Consider the following 19,921-nt stretch of genomic DNA (forward strand, 5'->3'; position numbering starts at 1 on the left):
CAATTGATATCTAACTTATTTTAGAAATGACAGTTGTTGTACACATAATTATTTTAATTAGAAATTGAAGGTTTTTATTAGTGATGAACATCGACAGAATAATTATGAAACTCCATAAGCACAAACCTAAGCAGGCTTAGCACGATAAAAGTGACCGTATATCAATATAGTCAAAACACATCAACAATATACAACACACCTACTTTATATATAGTTCATACCACATTATTTGACTTGATCAACAACTATTTTGATTTTTTTCATTCATAAAAAAACATACATCCGTACTATATTCAAGAATTTGATTAGTAATTACATACTATTTAAAAGTAAACTTATAATTAAAAGTATAATACATGGTTATATACACACGAGAGCATATAATTAAACCTTTTAAAAACAAGAGAACTAATTACTATGCCTAATAACATGTAGAAAATGAAATCTTTGTTATTGTCAAGCACATGATATACCAAGAGAAGTTGGCATAAACCGATCAGAACCTGTTCTTGTGATCAATAACTTCATGTCGGGTGAAAGCCGATCAAACTCTGGCATGGTCTCTGACACCTCTGGTATGGTGTGGAGAGCACTAGAAGTATCATAAACGTAAAAAGCTCCATCTCTTGATGAGGTATGGTGGTTATGTCTAGGCCGGAAAACTGATCGGATGAGCTTGTTGAGGGAGCGACTGAGTCTGAAGGGTTTCTTGGAGGTGGGTTTGTGGTCGAAAGGTGGTGGTACTTGGTGGCGGAGGGAGGAGGAGGAGGAGGAGGAGGAGGAGAGGTGGGGCATTGACATGGTCCTGGAGGATATTGCAGAATCAAGTTGTCGTTTGAAAGATTTGAGTTCAAAAGAGTCGTAAAGAGAGCTTTCGCAGTCCCATAATTCACGTTTGGGGTTGGTTTGCGGGGTTTGTGTTACTTTCTCCATCTTTCCACTTTCCATTTCTTCAAAATTTATCAAGGAGAAGAAGAGTACATGTCCTTGAAAATTAATTATATAGAGAGATGGAGGAGAGAGAAAATACATGGTTTTACTTTCTTATGATATGATTAAATGATAGTTGATTACATAATCAGTTAGTTATATAAAATGAATGATGTACGCGAGGACACCAATAATCAAATTACAAACTGACGATAATCATTGTATTCTACTTTAAAGAAAGCGTCAATCTTTTATTTTTACCTTTTTGAGAGGTTTTGATTAATATACAGTATGAAATATTAGACAAACTTAGTTGATAGTCGTACCTGGTAGAAAATATTTAGTAGAATTTTTTTTTTAATGTATGATTGTTATTTTGAATATACTACTAACAAAATTTAAATATATTAATTATTATTATTATTATTATTATTATTATGACTCGAATGTAATTTTATATTTATAGATAATAACCTAAAATGTATGGTATATATTGATAAAAAAAAATAATAAAGTATATCGTTATGCAACAAAAATAACATGGTCACACTAGTGACTAATATCCCCTAAATTGTCATTTAAACCTTTTTTAATTAATTAAAAAGGAAGTATTTTGTTGACCTTTTGTATTTTTTTGTATTGAGATTAGATTGTGAGCTGAGTAGGTGTGAAAACAAAAAGAGCATTAGAGATCACGACCTTGGAATACAGACCATTGACATGAATGAGTTGTACATATGTTAGTTAATTGAATTTGAATTCGTTGGTGATGGCATTTAATGTTTGATGCGCAAGAACGATGGGTGTTACCTTATGCATTCTTTTAAATTTATGGTCGACATCTTTCTAATAATATTGGTGTTCAAGTTCCGTGACATCTTTATTTAATATGACAATGTGTAAATAGGGCATTTATTGTGACAGCTTTGAAAATGTGTAAACACCGTATTTATTGTGAAAGCTGTATTGGATTAATATTATAAAAACCTTAAATTTTTACCGTTAAATTGAAAAAAACTATAATATTTTTTTTATTATTGCTATCGACATAACTTTCTCACAAAATTATCGTTCTAGCCCATTTAACCAGTTTCATGGTTAATTTTTTTGCAAAATCAATCCTAAAATATTCAAATTTAGTCCCTGAGGTTTGCAAAAAATGACATAGCATGATTTTTTTAATTTTATTTTTCGTTTTTTGTATACTTTATTTTAGGGTTTTTTTATAAAAATATATACATTTTATTTTCTTTTTTTATATACACTTATTTATTTTCATTTTTCTTTACTTTTCAACAGTTGATTTTTTTTACTTTTAGTTTTCTATTTTTTAGTGTATATATAGAGTATATTATAGTTTTTTTTTTCATTTTTCTTTTCGTATTATATTTTTAATTTTTTCATCTTTTTGTTTATTTATTTTTTCTTATTTGTTTTCCAATTATTTGTTTTTTTTTTTTTTTTTTTGTATTTTTAACTTTTTTGTTGACCTTTTCCGAAATATGTAAAATGTATTAATATATTAGAGTGTATTACAATTTTGATAATTTATAGTTTTTGTATTTTTTTTTTTCAAGCAAATAATATAGTTATGTTTATATTTGTAATTTTGGTCCAACTTATTTTCTTTTTATTCTTTTTTTCTTTAGTGTTATTATATTTATGTTACGAAAAAATGAAAATTAAAAAATTAGTTTGTTTATTGAGAATTATTGTTTCAATGTGTTATATAACTTGCAAATTAAAACATATTTATATATGTGATATTAATAGTTTAAATTGAAGATAATATCTTTCAATTTGATAATAGACTAAAAGAAAGAACAAAAAAAAATATAATAATAGTCGGTCTCTATAAACAAAAACTTGTTATAGTAATTTAAATTAAATTAAAGTTTGTTTACTTGAATCAAAATAAATAAAAACATTAAAAAAAAACATAAATAACTAAAATAGAAAAAAAATAGAAAACAAAAGGTAAGAAAAAAATGTTGAAAAATAAAGTTAAAAAATGAAAATAAATAAAGTATATAAAAAAGAAATAAAAAATGTATATATATTTATAAAAAAAAAACAAAAAAAAATGAAAATAAATAAAGTTTACAAAAAACGAAAATTAAACTTAAAAAACCATGTGGTGTAATTTTTTGCAAACCTCAGGGATTCAATTTGAACTTTTTAGGCCTGGTTTTGCAAAAAAATTAACCAAATTAACCATGAAACTTGTTAACAGGATTAGAGTGATAATTTTGCGAGAAAGTTGTGACCAAAGCAATAATAAAAAAAATATATTAAGGTTTTTTCCAATTACACGTTAAAATTTTAGGACTTTCATAATATTAGTCCTAATGTATTTTAAGGCTAAGTTAAAGACTTTTTGTAAGGCTCGGGAGTAAGGTGGTATTTGCTTGGCATTTGTATGAGGTCGGCCCTAAGGGTGTGTAAAAAGTGCATTTGCACAGGGCTCCGAAAAAATAGGGTCCGATTTTTAGCAAAAATTATCTAATTAATATGTGAGATGCAGTTTTAGCTACTCATTTAGTAGCAAAAATAAAAACATTTTTTGTTTGAAAAATAAATAAATAAAAAATTCGATTTTTTTTTCAAATATTATTTTCGGAATATATATATAAACCTGAATATATATATATATATATATATATATATATATATATATATATATATATATATATATATATATATATATATATATATATATATATATATGGGAAGGTTAATGCGAAAAATGCAAATAATCTGCGAAAACAAGAAAAACATATGAGATTGTGCCAGCTCAACATTATATTTTAGACAATAATTCATCCAAACTTAGAAATACATTATGATAGTCGATAATAGATGAGAAATTATTTCATATTAGCAAAGTATGATTTTTGACATTTTTATTATGAAAACGTGAATTTAAAAATGGTTAAGGATGTGAAAAAAAAGTAATTGTTAAAAACGTTTTTAAATCTATATTATCATAACACGATCCAATGTAAACTTATTATCTTTAATTTATTGCTAATAAATTTATTTTTTATAGTACATGTGTTTGATTTTTATAAGATAAATCTATTTTCGCAAGATATTTATGTTTTCGCATGAACCTATATATATATATATATATATATATATATATATATATATATATATATATATATATAAAATAGTATTCAAATAAATAGATAAAGTTACAGGAGCTCTACGGGCCAAAGCGATTGTCATTAACTTTCTTTTTCTGTTTGGCGTTGTTTCGATCCCCTCAGATCTCATTTTTATATCTTTCTTTTAAATAAATAAATGAAATGCGATTGCTTTTGCATTGACTTTTACATCTTTCTTTTAATATATATTTTATTTTTATAAGTTACTAGTTTGATCTCTCTAGATTGATAAATTCAATTTGATTTCATGTAATCAATTTTATATTCGCACTAGGCCTTCAAAAAATTAAAAAATCGCTCTGTTTGTATGTCCCGAATGGCATACATCACCCCTAAAAAATAGTATGATAAAATGGCAAACTCAAATGGCATGTTTATGCTAATGTGTATGTATACGAGAGAGATAGATAGATAGATAGAGAGAGAGAGAGAGAGAGAATGTGTGTGTGTGTGAATGTAAGTGTTTTTTTCAAGCTGACCTACCCTTTAAAAATGGTATGTCATGGATCTCGTTTGACAAAAATAACGTGATAGTAAGGTGGCTAGTAACAAGCTGATGTGGCAGCATAAAGTTACTGATGCGTTTATGTATTATCAATGCATAACTGACTCGTAAACAAAAACTCATGTGTCTCTATTTCAAGAATATAAGATATTATCGTCTCTAAATTACTCGTGATAAAATCCATGAAGTAATTCACTGAACGTGGGTTTAATCCAATACTCAAATTCCTATTTTAGAAGTACTCATGAACACTGCAGCAAACATTTACTATGTCTAAGCACTTAAAAAATCTATAGTCGGATTCATGACAATCTTAATTCACTACTTACTTCCAAAGTTTGATCGACCGTGGATGTTTGAATAACCTAGTTATTCGGGAAGTAAAACATGCGAAGTGAAACACAAGAATAATCTAATTAACTATGGTCTCAAAACTTTTGAATATAAATAAAACACTTATAATTTAATCAACATATTAATCAGACTTTATTCATTGTATAATGTTTCGAGTAATCAACTTAATACTTGAATTAAAAACATTTGTCATGCCATGCTCCAAGCATGCACAATATGTTTGTCTATGGTCCTTTATTTGTGAAACATATCAATTAAACACATTTCCAATGATGCTTATTTCACAATTCTTAATCCTTATTACAAGTGTAAGAATACCAAATTCTTGGATTGGGGAAAGTCACAAGGTTACCAATAAGCTAGTAACTGATTTTGTTTTATTCAAGTATGTCATTACCATCGTTTCAGTAATGACTAAGAAGATGATTGTTATTCCGACCCTAGTGGTCATATCAATTGAGTCCGATTATGTTGAGTATGTTATGTGGTTTGGCGAATCAAGTTCAATGTAGCGTCTAACTTAAGACGAAAGATTGAAATAAAAAGCGATCAATAGAGGTATCACGAAAGGTTGCTTGTAGCTAGAAATGCTACCTTTTAAGATGTGGTTAGAACATGAAGGAAGGTATAGTCTGTTCTGGATTTTGACTCTAAAAGACCTGAGTCCAAGCGATGCATCATGCGATGGGAGGTCATTAGAACATGACCCATCGGTCTATTATGATAATCGAAGGAAGAAACTTATCTTAAGTTTGTTAAAAGAAGGAGTCTCCAATAAAGTTTTAGATCGCACCATGACAATAATGATTTGGAATTCTAACATGAGATAGAGAGCGGGTCCAAGATCGGGCACCACCTGCAGTCAGGAAGTCTTAAAGTTAGATACTCATTCGAAGAAACATCAAAGTTACGGTTATTACTTAGGATGAAGAGATAACGTATGGAGTCATCATGTGAGTCCTGTTTCGTTGATGATTCCGGGACGTAATCATCCTAAGGGGGAGATAATTGTAACGCCCGTAAATCCGGGCTAGTCAATTTAGAGATAATAGGGGTCGAAAACGACTTTCCGACAAAAGATTATTTAGAATAAATAATCTTAACCAAGTTGTAGAATATGTCTCAAGGGTTTCGTACATATAAAGAGCGCCGAAATCGGAGTTGTAACGAAGAACTTATGACCCGTCGAAGTTTAGCGACGGAACCGGTACGACACCGCGAAGACGCAAATAGTGAATTTATGATAGAACTTCTTTTAGCCTTAGTAATCTAAATGAAAGTCATAGAATATGTTAACCTGAGAGCGTCCATAAAAAGAACGCCCAAATCTGACTTCTTATGAGGAAGTTATGATTTTTCGAAGTTTCGGCTTAGCGGTGTACAGCCTGAAGTTCGAGTATTAGATTGAGCGGTTTTTAGCCGACACAACCTAAACAAGAATCAAAGATCTCATTATTAGTAGCGTAATGATATAAAGACAGACAAAAATAGACATCGGATGAAGAAGTTATGAGATTTTAACGGAACAATCATGTCCCGACCTGTTAAAAATATAACTTTAAAAATAAAGTCAAAATTAGCCGACGGAGTCTAAACGAAAGTTGTAGAGTACATCTCCACCTACACGGGGATATAAATAACGTCAAAAACGGAGTTCGTATGAATGAGTTACAAATTATAATAGCATATTTACGTATTAAAAGAAAGTATAAATCATATATACGTACACACACACACACACACACACATATATATATATATATATATATACACATATGTGTATATCATTAGAAAGGTATCGACGATGCGGTCATTATAAGACTAATGTTGAGTTCTTTCGACATTATTTTAGTACAAATATCATTAAATCCATTTAAAATAGTATTATAGAGGGGTGTTTAGTTGTTTATATAACTAAAAGGTCATTAAGTAATTATGGAGGGTAGTTTTTGAAAATTCAATTAGTATAAATAAGAGCCTTGGGCTCTCATATTTCTTGCACAATTCTCTTGATTCAAGAGTCTTTCTCTTCTTATCCCACAAGCATTTTGGTCCCCCGTGATTCGACTTCTCTTTCTGTAGTTTTAGTATTGTAAGGTGAGCATTTTGGTCCCTCGTGATTCGACTTCTCTTTCTCTTCTTATCACGAAGCTTCCCAGGACCGCGCATGGAGTAGATTCGATTTGGGTCATCGTGGATCGATTGACCAAGAGTGCTCATTTTATTCCGATTCAGGAGAGCATTTCGGCCGAGAAATTGGTCGACATCTATATTAGGGAGATTGTGGCGCGGCACGGGGTGCCAGTATCTGTTATCTCGGACAGGGATGTGCGTTTTACTTCCAGGTTTTGGAAGAGGTTTCATGACGAGTTGGGTACTCGTTTGCATTTTAGCACCGCTTTTCACCCGCAGACAGATGGTCAGAGCGAGTGGACCATCCAGACTCTGGAGGATATGTTGCGGGCATGCGTGCTAGACTTCAGTGGTAGCTGGGATACTTATCTTCCCTTGGCTGAGTTCTCGTACAACAACAGCTACCACGCGAGTATCGACCGCCCTCCATTCGAGATGTTGTATGGACGGAGGTGCAGGACCCCGATATGCTGGGGAGAGGTTGGTCAGAGAGTTATGGGGAGCATCGAAGTGGTGCTCAAGACTACCGAGAGGATTCAGCAGGTTCGGAGTAGGCTGCAGACTGCGCAGAGTCGGCAGAAAAGTTACGTCGACAAGCGTCGATCAGACCTAGAGTTCCAGGTCGGGGATATGGTTCTCCTGAAGGTGTCGCCTTGGAAAGGCGTCATTCGATTCAGGAAGCGGGGCAAGTTGGGCCCGAGATTCATTAGTCCGTTTAGGGTTGTAGCCCGGGTGGGCAAGGTGGCATATAGACTGGATCTGCCAGCCGAGCTCAGCCAGATCCACAGCACCTTCCATGTCTCCCAGCTGCGGAAGTGTCTCGTGGATGATTTAGTGGTGGTACCATTAGAGGGCATACAGGTTGATGACAGCCTGAATTACATTGAGCGCCCAATCGCAATCCTCGACCGGAAGTCGAAGGATCTGAGGAACAAGAAGGAGGAGTTAGTGAAGGTGTAGTGGCAGCACCGAAAGGGGTCCGAGTGGACTTGGGAGCCGGTGGGAGAAATGATGGAGCATTACCCCGAGCTGTTTTAGGATCGAGCAGCAGACTTCGAGGACGAAGTCTAAAATAAGTGGGGGAGATTTGTAGCACCTGGTTCCTCGTATGTATTCTTGAGTATTAACTCTCCTTATGAATTGCATTTTAACCTTGGACTCGGCGAGTTGAAGGACTAACTCGCCGAGTAGAAGCAGGTCTAGTCACGGGATCAACTCTGGCTACTCGGCGAGTAGGGTCGTGGGACTCGGCAAGTAGACCCTGTTTGGATTGAAACCCTAACCCGAGTGTTTGCACCCTATTTAAATGATCTAACCCAGCCTCCACTACCCCTAGCACTCCCAGAGATCTGTAGAACGAAACCCTAGCCCCCTTTGTGTCCTTGTGGGTGATTTTTAGCATTTTGAAGGTGGTTTGGAGCTTGGGAGAAGAAGGAGAAGGTTGAAGAGTGCAAGAAGGGAAGAAGATCCGGAATATACTCTGTGAAGGGCTTCTATTCAGGTAGAAAAGTTCCTACCTTGATCTTTAGTTCATTGAACCCCCCTTTTTTGTCCCTAAAAGAGGTTTTAAGCCCTAAGAACCTAAATCTCTATGTGTTTATGGTTAATGTTCTGCAAGGACTTCGGATTTGGACCTTTAGGACATCCTAGTAGCATAAAGTCTCTGTGGTTGAGATGATTGAGGTCCCTATTGAGTGTAGGACCTCTTAAAGAGCTTGGAATTGCATGTTTGAGCTCATTGGGCCGTGCATGCACGTAAAGTTTGCAACTTTACGTGGTAAACATGCTCTAGGACCTTAGATCTGTGGTTTTGAAGCATTGCATGTCTCAAATCTGGCCTATTTGGAAAATGGGTCGAGGAACTCGGCGAGTCCCAAAGTCGTACTCGGCGAGTTCTATGAAGATGGTCTTAGACTCGGCGAGTTGGATGAACAACTCGGCGAGTCCTATGAAGATTGCCTGGAGCTCGCCGAGTTGTTCTTCAAACTCGGCGAGTCGATACTCAAGTTGGCCCCATAGTCCCGAGTGGTGAGTCAAGGGTGACTCAGTGAGTGGGGAGAGGGACTTGGCGAGTGGGACCGGATTAGTAAGGGAAGGACTGGGCGAGTTGCTCGCGGACTCAGCGAGTCCAGTCAACGGGAAGTTGACTTTGACTTGGATTTCAACCTGGTCAAGGGAAAAAGGGTCATTTTACCCTAAGAACATATAGCAGTGTTTGACCGATCGTTTTGTGGGATTTATAGCCGGAGGACGTCTGGAGCAGCAGCAGCAGTAGGCAGTCAGTTTCCGATCAGTTCAGCAACTACTTTGAGGTGAGTTACCTTCAAGTAGCGGTGGTCTAAGGCCACAATGCCGGCCCACCAATAGGAGATGTATGATTAGATGATTGTCTTTGTGATATTCATCTAGGGTTGCTACTACCTGTGTTATGTTTATGTGTTAGTGATAGTAGGGGAAGATAGTCCCCCAGAATACCGGTCGATAGGGCCGAAGGGGCGGTGATGCCCAGCCATGCTAGATATACTATGTGATATATGTGTTATGTGGTAGTAGTAGGGGGTGAAATAGTCCCCAGTATCCGGTCGAGAAGACCGAAGGGGAGGCCAACACCCAGATATGCTAGGCAGTATCCGGTCGAGAGGACCGAAGGGGAGGCCAACACCCAGATATGCTAGGCAGCATCCGGTCGAGAGGACCGAAGGGGTAGGTCAGCCACCCAGATATGCCTGAAAATTTATGTATGTTATGTGATTATATGGTAAGTGGTACAGTGGGGGAACTCACTAAGCTTCGTGCTTACGGTTTTCAGTTTTGGTTTCAGGTACCTCTTCATCTAAGGGAAAGGAGCCAGCGCGGTAGCTGCATATCACACACACTCTTGTTTCCGCAGTTATGAGTTTATTATGGGATTGATACTCTGATATTTTGGTTGTTTACATGTTATGGATTTCAAATTTGAGTTTTAGAGTTGAAATGGTTTAATTAAACAATGTTTTAATTATTAGTGTTTTCTAAGTAAAGTTTTAAAAATGAAATTTTGGACGACAAAAATTGGGTCGTTACATTAAAAAACTCCAAGACCTTCTTTTATGTCCTCATTCCTAGTTTATCTTCGTTAAATATCCTTTGTCAATTTGATAATTTGTTCCATTTTTGATGAAATTATCTCTAAGCTTTTGTTTATGCCCAATTTATGATAGAGATGCTTATTGGTTCTTGGGTGTTTAAAATACGTAAATTGTTGCTGCCCAGTTTGGTACCTGTCAATTTTGTGTTGTTATTGCCCACTTCATGTTGTATATACTTAAATAGTCATTATTGATATTCTTTGTAAAAGGGTAATATGGTCATTTTAGCATTTTGTTTTGTCCTGTTCTATTGTTACCGAACAACACAACTTGTTTTGTTTTGTTCCGGTCTTATTAAACGTTATACAAATTATTTGTCCTGTTCCATCCAACTCATCTACCAAACGCCACCTTTAGGTTGTTTGAACCGAATTTGACTAGCTTTTACCTAAATTTTATACTCTAAAATAATCCACATTGATCTACTCCATTATTTATAAAATTGGATTAATTCTTTTATAAGTTTCATTTCATTATCATTATCATTATCATTTCATAGTCTATATCTATATCATTATATCATTATCATTATCATACATCATCATACATACTTATAAAGCTAGCATTTTTTCTTGAATCTCATGCATTTGAAACCCCTATAAAAATTTGCCAACACCTCATGCATTTGAAACCCCCACACCCTTTCACCTTCAAGGTAATGAATCTCATTCATTTGAAACTTCCAAGACTATTCAACTTATAGGATTTAATTTGACTTTTGAAATCCCCTTCATACAATTGTAGTTAACATATAAATACTTATTTCTATAGAAACAAATATCATAAACAAAAACAAAGTACTTCTTTTGTCTAATTAGTGATCATTTGTTCTCTTTTTTGGTGTAAATGAAAGTCTTATGTTGTCAATATAATATTGAAGTTCAATAATCTATAATAAGCAAGGTATGCATTTTGTTTTCTTAATCAAAACAATTGGTTTTTTTGTTGGTTTGTTCACATATTGTGTTTTTAATCGTGAATAAAAGTAGCTCTTACATTTGAGAACTTTCTAATATCTATTTTAAAAATTGACACATGCAATAATTTATTGAGCAAACGGGTACGACCAATTATTTTTTGAAAGGCAAGGCTCTACGCCATCCATTTCTTATATGTTTATATTATTGTGGGTAAAACTAAATTGGTGAATGAAGAAATCAATGGTGAGGATTTAACTTCAAGTTTTATGATTCTAACTTTGCTTGAAATGTGATATGCATAATTTGTTGAACTTATTTATAAACACTCCGAGATTTAATGAATATTTAAGTTCAAGATTACCTGACATTTTTCACAATATGCAAGTTTGTGTGTTGAAGTTCATATTGAGATGTAGAAATTCACTTTAATGAGGTGACGAGTTTATCGCTTTATGAGGAAATTTGTAGTTTTTAATGAGATGATGTATTGATGTTTTTAAAGATGATGCCAGAAACTTTACCCTTTACCGTTGTTAATTGTTGTAAGTTTGTTGTACAAGTTGTATCTCTTGGTTTTTAATTCTATTGTTGTTATCCATTCACAGGTTTCATATTCTTGAAAATGATCAATGCAATGATTTTCTTAAATCAACATTAACACAGTAAGGAGTCAAACACATTAATTGCAATAAAATAATAATTGGACTTTTATGAAGAAACACATAGCTCGAACAAGCTACCTCCACAACTTAAACCTACAAAAAATTCTTAATAATTAATAATAGAAATGATAATAAATGTTGAAACTATAAAACAAACACCTAATAAGAAATATCAATGCCAATATTATTAAAATGTGTATTTTTTTAGTTATTCACTAATCTTGGTTTTTATTTTATAATAAAGGGATAATGACTTAGGAGGGTAATAACGTTTCCTGTTTGTCCATTTTAGGTCCCCTAACGTATTTTTTTGTGCGTATTACACCATTAAGGTTATTATAACCGTTTACAAATAGTCCTTTTATCAGGAAGAAGCCGGTAAAAGGATTATTTATAAACGGTTATAACAACCTTAATGGTGTAATATACACAAAAAATACGTTGGGGACCTAATATGGACAAACGGGAAACATTATTACCCTCCTAAGTCATTATCCCATGAAACTATAAACCCCTAAAATAATTTTTTACTTTTTAAATAAGAAACTTATAGGTCTTGGGGTTGGTAGTTTGGATGTTTTTAACATCGGTCTTCTTTATAAATGGAAGTGGTGGTTTCTTAATGACAAGGGCGCTCTTCGGGTTAAAATTGTCAAATTTTGTCATGGAGAAGGTGGCGGTTTTTAGGAAGATTCGAGAATAGGAATTGGATGGGGTGTTTGGCAAAAGATTGTAGGATCCATTAATCACCTCCATGAGAATGGTTGTAATCATTCTAATTACATGTATAGAGTGGTGGGGGTGAGACTCAAACGAGGTTCTAGAAGGATGTTTGGTGCTTGGATATTCCTATTAGGGAGCGGTTCAGGAGGCTCTTTGCTTTGGCCTTTAATCAAGATGCTCGAGTAATTGAATAATGGGATCCAGAGGGATGTAATTTTCATTGGTGTCGGGGGATTAGAATAGGGGCTGAATCGACCCAATTTGATTATCTTGTAGAAGGATGTTTGGTGCTTGAATATTCCTCTTAGGGAGCGGTTCGGGAGGCTCTTTGCTTTAGCCTTTAATCAAGATGCTCGAGTAAGTGAATAATGGGATCCGGAGGGATGTAATTTTCATTGGCCCCTCCTCTAATCCCCCGGCGCCAATGAAAATTACATCCCTCTGGATCCCATTATTCACTTAATCGAGCATATTGATTAAAGGCCAAAGCAAAGAGCCTCCCGAACCACTCCCGAAGAGGAATATCCAAGCACCAAACATCCTTCTAGAACCTCGTTTGAGTCTCACCCACACCACTCTATACATGTAATTAGAAGGAATACAACCATTCTCATGAAGGTGATTAATGGATCCTACAATCTTTTGCCAAACACCCCCTCCAATTCCTATTCTCGAATCTTCCGAAAAACCACCACCTTCCCCATGACAAAATTTGATAATTTTAACCCGAAGAGCGCCCTTGTCATTAAGAAACCGCCACTTCCATTTATAAAGAAGGCCAAGGTTAAAAACATCCAAACTACCAACCTCAAGACCTACAAGTTTCTTATTTAAAAAGTAAAAATTTAATATAGGGGTTTATAGTTTCATGAGATAATGACTTAGGAGGGTAATAACATTTCCCGTTTGTCCATATTAGGTTCCCAACATATTTTTTGTGTATATTACACCATTAAGGTTGTTATAACCGTTTATAAATAATCCTTTTACCGGCTTCTTCCTGTTAAAATGACTATTTGTAAACGGTTATAATAACCTTAATGGTGTAATACGCACAAAAAATACGTTAGGGACCTAAAATGGACAAACATGAAACGTTATTACCCTCCTAAGTCATTATCCCTATAATAAATGTCATATTAATGCAAAATATTCATTTGAAAGTTACACAAAACTCTTGATCTTTCAAGTAATTAACCAAACATACTCGTTTTTTTTTTTAAAATTAATTAAAGCATTCACTTTAACCTCCTTAATTTGATTTATTTAATACATTAAAATTAATTATTAGTCTAAGTTCAAACCAACTTTTCATTTTTTCAACCTAATATATACATATAACTTATTGGTTAAAATAAAAATGGTTTTAAATCACAACCATAAATCAAAATATCGTAAGACAAATTTTCTAATAGTTAAAAATTATGTATATTTTTAAATATAAAACCTAAACTGAAATGTATATTTAACTAAATGTCAATGTAAGACTAACCCACTTAGTAGAGGTTTTTCTTTTAGATTGAAAATCTTGCGTTTTAATCTGGACGCTGATGAATTTTATTAACTTGGTCATAGTAACTCCTAACAACTAAATACCAATTATAAAAATCAAGATTTTAAACAATATAATCGTACACTGTGCAACACACGGGAATTCGTCCACTATACTTATAAAGGAAGCATTTTTCCTTTCACCACATTCATTTGAAACTCTCATGACTTTTCAATTTCTTTCTAATAAAGATTATAAGTTGGTTAATAAGGTTAAATAAATATAAAACCTAAAGTGTAATCATATATAAACTAAATTTCAATATTAAAAAAATATATTTACTTCTACTTACAATGTTATATTTTTAACTTTTAACATATGATACTTACCCTGTTAGTTTTAATATGATGTTGTATGTAAACCTTTATCATTTTAAAGCTACAACTTTTGAACAATTTGTATAAAATACTTAAATTGTTAATTTAAATATAACATTATAAGTCAACTTAAATAACCCAAATAATATTTTGTAAATAGTTAAAAATGATAAATTGTAGTGTCTTTCTAATAATAATTATAAGTTTGTTAATAAGGTTAAATAAATATAAAACATAAAGTGTAATCATAAATAAACTAAATTTTAATATTAAAATAATATTTTTACTTCTACTTATAAAGTTATGTCATTAACTTTTAACATATTATACTTAATTTATTAGATTTAATATGTTGTTATATGTAAACCATTATCAGTTTAAAGCTACAACTTTTGAACAATTTGGACAAAATACTTAAATTTTTAATTTAAAAATAATATTACAGTGTCAACTTAAATATAAGTTTCAGTTTCACTTAAAAACCCAAAGAATATTCTGTGAATAATTAAAAGTGATAAATTGTAGTGCTAAATGCAAAAACTAAATTTTAATATCATTTGAACTAAAATATTTCATAAAGATATTTTTATAATTTATATCATACTATACTTATAAAGGAGGCTTTTTTCCTATCACCTCATGCATTTCAAAACCCCCACATAAATTTCCAAGCATATCATGCATTTGAAACCTCCACACCTTTTCACCTTCAAAGTAATTAATCAAATATCATGAAAGGTTTTTATAACTTATATAATTATAAAATATGTTTAATTAGCAATTAATTAATAGTCTAGTATAAAAATGTAATTCTCTTTGACTAGACACATAAATACAAATCACATACAAAATTCACAAAGAAAACAAGTTTAAATGTTTTGTGTTGGTTTGAGGGCTTTGAAAATTTTTCGAGCCATGTTATTATGTTAAAATTTTTAATTTGAGAGTTTGTTATATACAAATTTTTTTTCTTGGTTTAATTATTCTTTTAAAACAATCATTGTATGTTGTGGTTGAAATTTTAATGTAAATTAGATTAGATTCATATTATCAATCATATGTTATGGAAAGTGATATAGATAATATTTAATTTAATATTATATATATATATATATATATATATATATATATATATATATATATATATATGTTTGTATGTTTGCGTTGCTTCAAAGTAATAATTAATAAAAAAAAATCATGGATATGCAATATTATACATAATATCCATGTAAATCTCTTTAAAATGTAAATTGTCTATCTTATCACTTTATATTTTAGTATATGTTTAACATTTTAATTATAATAAAAAGTGTCTTTTAAAAGTTTTCTTTTGTTTATTAATAATAATAAGTGGTTTTGAAACTAATGAACCATAATTATAAATAATAAAATCAAATTATAAAAATCATGGATATGTCATATTATCCATGCAAATCTCTTTTGAAATGCAAATTATCTATCTTATCAGTTTATTATTTAGTGTATGTTTTACATTTTAATAGTAGTATTAAGAGTTTCTTAAAAGTCTTCTTTAACTTATTAATAATAATAATAAATAGTTTAAAACTAAAGAACAATAGCTTTAAATGATAATAAAATCAATTTATAAATTACATAACGTTAACAACAAATAAATTGTATTTTAAATGAACATCATTATTGAAATTAGAAAATAATCGCATAAGTAAACATTTAAATTAATCAATCATAAAAATTGTTAAAAATAATATTAAATAGATAATTATTTATAATTTCATTATTGAGGAATGTGGATTGATGTATTGTTCACAATATTATGTCAAAGTTAACGTCAATAATATAATCATTTTAAACATATATTTTTCAACATTTTAACAATATATTTTAAACCTACGCTGCGGAACGCACGAGAATTCGTCTAATATATCTTATAAAGCTAATATTTTTCCTTGAACCCCATGCATTTGAAACTCCCAATAATATATAGAAGCATATTTGCTCAAACCACATTCATTTGAAACTCATATCTTTTAACTAATACAAGTCAAAAGTCTTCTTAATAATGATTTAATACTTAAAGGTTTTATAACTTATATTATGTTTAATAAGCACTTAATGAAACATTTACTATTAAAAGATCAATCTTTTGGATAAACATCCATACAAATCACATACAAACTTCATAAAGAAAACAACCTTAAAGGTTTTTGTGTTGGTTTGAAGTCTTATGGCATTCGATATATATTATTACGTTATAGCTTTTAATTTGTAAGTCTGTTATATACTAATTATTTTTATATTTTTCTTGGTTTTGGATTCTTTTAATACAATTGTTGTATGTTGTGTTTAGTCATTAATATATATATATATATATATATATATATATATATATATATATATATATATAAGATTAGATAGATGTTAGGGATCATATGTTATATACCATGATACGGATAATATTTAATTAGATATATTAAATATTATCGTTTGTTTTGTATCGCTTCAAAAAAGTAACCAACTAAAAGTCATGAATATTTTAAATTTTCCATGTAAATCTCAAAGATATATTTTTCATTTTACCGCATGTATTTGAAACTCTCGTTACTTTTCAACTTTTTTCTAATAATGATTATACATTGGTTAATAATTTTAAATAAATGTAAAACGCTAATTGTAATCCTAAAATTAACTAAACTTGAATATTAAATTAACATATTTTACTTCTACTTAGTTTTGATATTTTATTTTTTAAATTGTCAGTTTAAAGTCATAACTTTTGAATAATTTGTATAAAATACTTAAATTATTAATTTAAATACAGTATTAAAGTATTAACTTAAATGGAAATTTCAGTTAAACTTAAAGAAAATCCAATGACTATTTTGTAAATAGTTATAAGTTATCAATTATAGTGTTAAATGTAAAAACTAAATTGTAATCTCAAATCAATTAAAATATTTCCTAAAACATTGATAATATCTAAACAAAATCTGGTAAAGGGGGCATTTTTGACAAATAAACAAAAAGTTGAGACTTTTATGACACTTACGGTTTTTTACAAGGACTAAAAGAGTCATATTTATATAAAAATCGGTTTTTATGATATTTTAAAAGGGTAAATGGGTTTGCGTCTTCAAGGACTAAAAATGGGTTTGCGTTTTCAAGTTCGATTTGTATGCCTAATCCTCACTCTGTAATTATTTGGATTTGCTTCGTTCACGACCCTGAAATTGAGAGGGAAGGGGGAAAGACGAAGTGAGAGATTGAGGGTGAATCGAACAACAGCTGGAAATGGGAAAAAGGAGCCACCGTCTCCATCTTTTGTTTCTTTTTGAAAAAGGAGCCACGTCGACTTCGATCGACTCTTTCTTTTTCCACCTAATTCGTATTCCGCTTGCCTTCTCTAATTTGTTTCTGATATTAGAACTTGCTCTTCTTATCACCACATATTCGATACTTTGTTTCAGGTATTCATAACGATTGTAAGCAACTAATGGCCGTCCTGCCTCTAGAATTTGTATATTTCTCAATTTATTTATTCATTTTATAGAGTTTAGACTCCAGTTAACCATTCAGAACAAACGGTCAGGTTCCGATTGGTTTGCTCTTGCTGGAATTTAAGATTTCAAGGATTTTTTTTTTCATAACAGATGCTTCAATTGGTTTTCTCAGGTAAACCCTAACCTTTTAATTTCATGCAGTACATTTTTTTTTTGTTTACAGTACGCTTTCTTTTGGTTTTCTAAACGTGTTGCCTCCCTTGGTCTAAATATAGAAGAAAAACGGAGAAAAGAGGGATATAAAGATAACATTAGACTTCCGATAACTACCATTACTTCATTAACGACTTTTCTTTCATTTATTTTATTTTTTAAACATTATGGCTATAGCATTCCCACCAAGTGAGAAGCAACTGATTTGTTGATCATGTCTGGAATATTGGGGAAATTTACTCACCTGACCTGTGTTCTAAGAAGAACTAAAGAACACAACAATCAGACCATAAGTCCTTTTCGTCTTGATATTGAGATTTAAAACAAAATTTCATGATACACACCAACTGCTCGATAAAATGCTTCAACCATGTTAGAATTATGTGAACATAAATCCGTATCTTGGAGAGGATAAAGAACAACTGCTTAGGAGCTTCTTAAAGGTACCGCCTGAAATTACAAAGAGAGAATCAGGGCACATATACTTGCTCTTGGTGGATTTTTAGGGTGTTCCAAAATTTTAGATGACATCTCAACAACTAAAAGCCTATGTAACCCCTTAATACTGAAACATGTCATCATCCTTTTCAAACAGCCTATATCTTTGTACCACAAATGTTACGACCATCAACTATTCCATTTTATATATGAAATGAATGAGGTCACTGCAACAATATCAATTTTACTTGGATATAAGAAATAGCTGCAATGATTTCATTTAAGCATACAAGCCTTTCATTTGTTTCCTTTTTTTCTCATTTAAACATATAATTCTTCTTCTGCCCATTTTCTCCTTTTACTTTACATAAAACAAAAATAAATGTAAAGTTAAATGATAATATATTACAATTTTCTCTTAAGAATCCTTATCTTCTTATCATTGCATCTACAAGCCCAATTAACATTATTTCGTCTTTAAATTGTTTACTTTATTCATAATAATTTAATTTTGATCCAATTTGTTTGACATATAAAATTGTAATGGTAATGGTATTAAAAAAGTAACCAAGCATGATGCGTTCTAAAACTTTTCATATTGTGCTACATTTTTATATCAATTTTTTAAAACTTAGAACAAAAACTATGTGAGAATAAGAACTATAGACTAAAACTGTAATTTAGTCAATAATCTAATATGGTAGATTGGTCAATGCTGACTTATTTGTTGCGTTTATATATATCATGTAGGCAAGTAGGTAAATGACCAAAAGCTTCTTGAAGAACAAACAAGTGAGGGGAATGCATATGCAAGCTATTTGTAAATTACAAAAGATCCCTATTAAATCATCATCAGACAGTGTACAGACAGTGTACATTTGTGTGGTTATTATTATTATTATTATTATTATTATTATTATATTTTTCACTATCCCAAAACCTTTACACAAAAAAAAAAAGATTAGTAGGAAAATGCTAGTGGGTTTTGAGGTCAAAGTGTTAAGCTTTTATGTAAAAGTCCAAATTTATATATATATCAGTGTTGTAAATATCGGCCTAGGCGGCCGATTAATCGGCGTCTAGGCGCTTGGCGGTCCTCCCACGATAACGTTTATACCTAATCGGTCTCTATAATCGGACGTGGTCAAAGACAGAGATAATCGGGTCTAGGTGGGGTGTTGCTATTCACACCCGAATTTTAGGTCAAAACCATATTTTGAAAAAAGTGAAAAGCACATTTACTTATTAAACCAAATTGACATGAATTTTATAAGGTCATCCGTAATGCTCTCCACGAGCAAGGGTCGTGGAGAGCTTCCAAATCAACAACCACGAACCACCCAAACAACTGGGATATTCACCACAACCACGAAGAGAGAGGAGAAGAGAATGATTGG

The 19,921-nt window shown here is 31.6% G+C and overlaps 1 protein-coding gene and 1 long non-coding RNA gene across 2 annotated transcripts; one reads left to right on the forward strand and one right to left on the reverse strand.

The window, feature by feature from the left end:
• Window positions 1-267: 267 nt before the first annotated feature.
• LOC145001350 (Serine/Threonine-kinase) lies at window positions 268-1,021 on the reverse strand. Its single transcript, XM_078960723.1, has one exon. The coding sequence runs from the start codon at window positions 946-948 to the stop codon at window positions 457-459; it is 492 nt and encodes a 163-aa protein (XP_078816849.1). The 5' UTR covers window positions 949-1,021; the 3' UTR covers window positions 268-456.
• A 16,477-nt stretch (window positions 1,022-17,498) lies between these two features.
• On the forward strand, window positions 17,499-19,620 carry LOC144999814 (uncharacterized). Its single transcript, XR_013661009.1, has 2 exons — window positions 17,499-18,045; window positions 19,275-19,620. It is a non-coding gene; the product is annotated as an uncharacterized LOC144999814 (long non-coding RNA).
• Window positions 19,621-19,921: the final 301 nt, after the last annotated feature.

The sequence above is a fragment of the Lactuca saligna genome, chromosome 6 (assembly GCF_052625555.1).
Source record: "Lactuca saligna cultivar CGN05327 chromosome 6, ASM5262555v1, whole genome shotgun sequence".
Taxonomy (NCBI): Eukaryota; Viridiplantae; Streptophyta; class Magnoliopsida; order Asterales; family Asteraceae; genus Lactuca; species Lactuca saligna.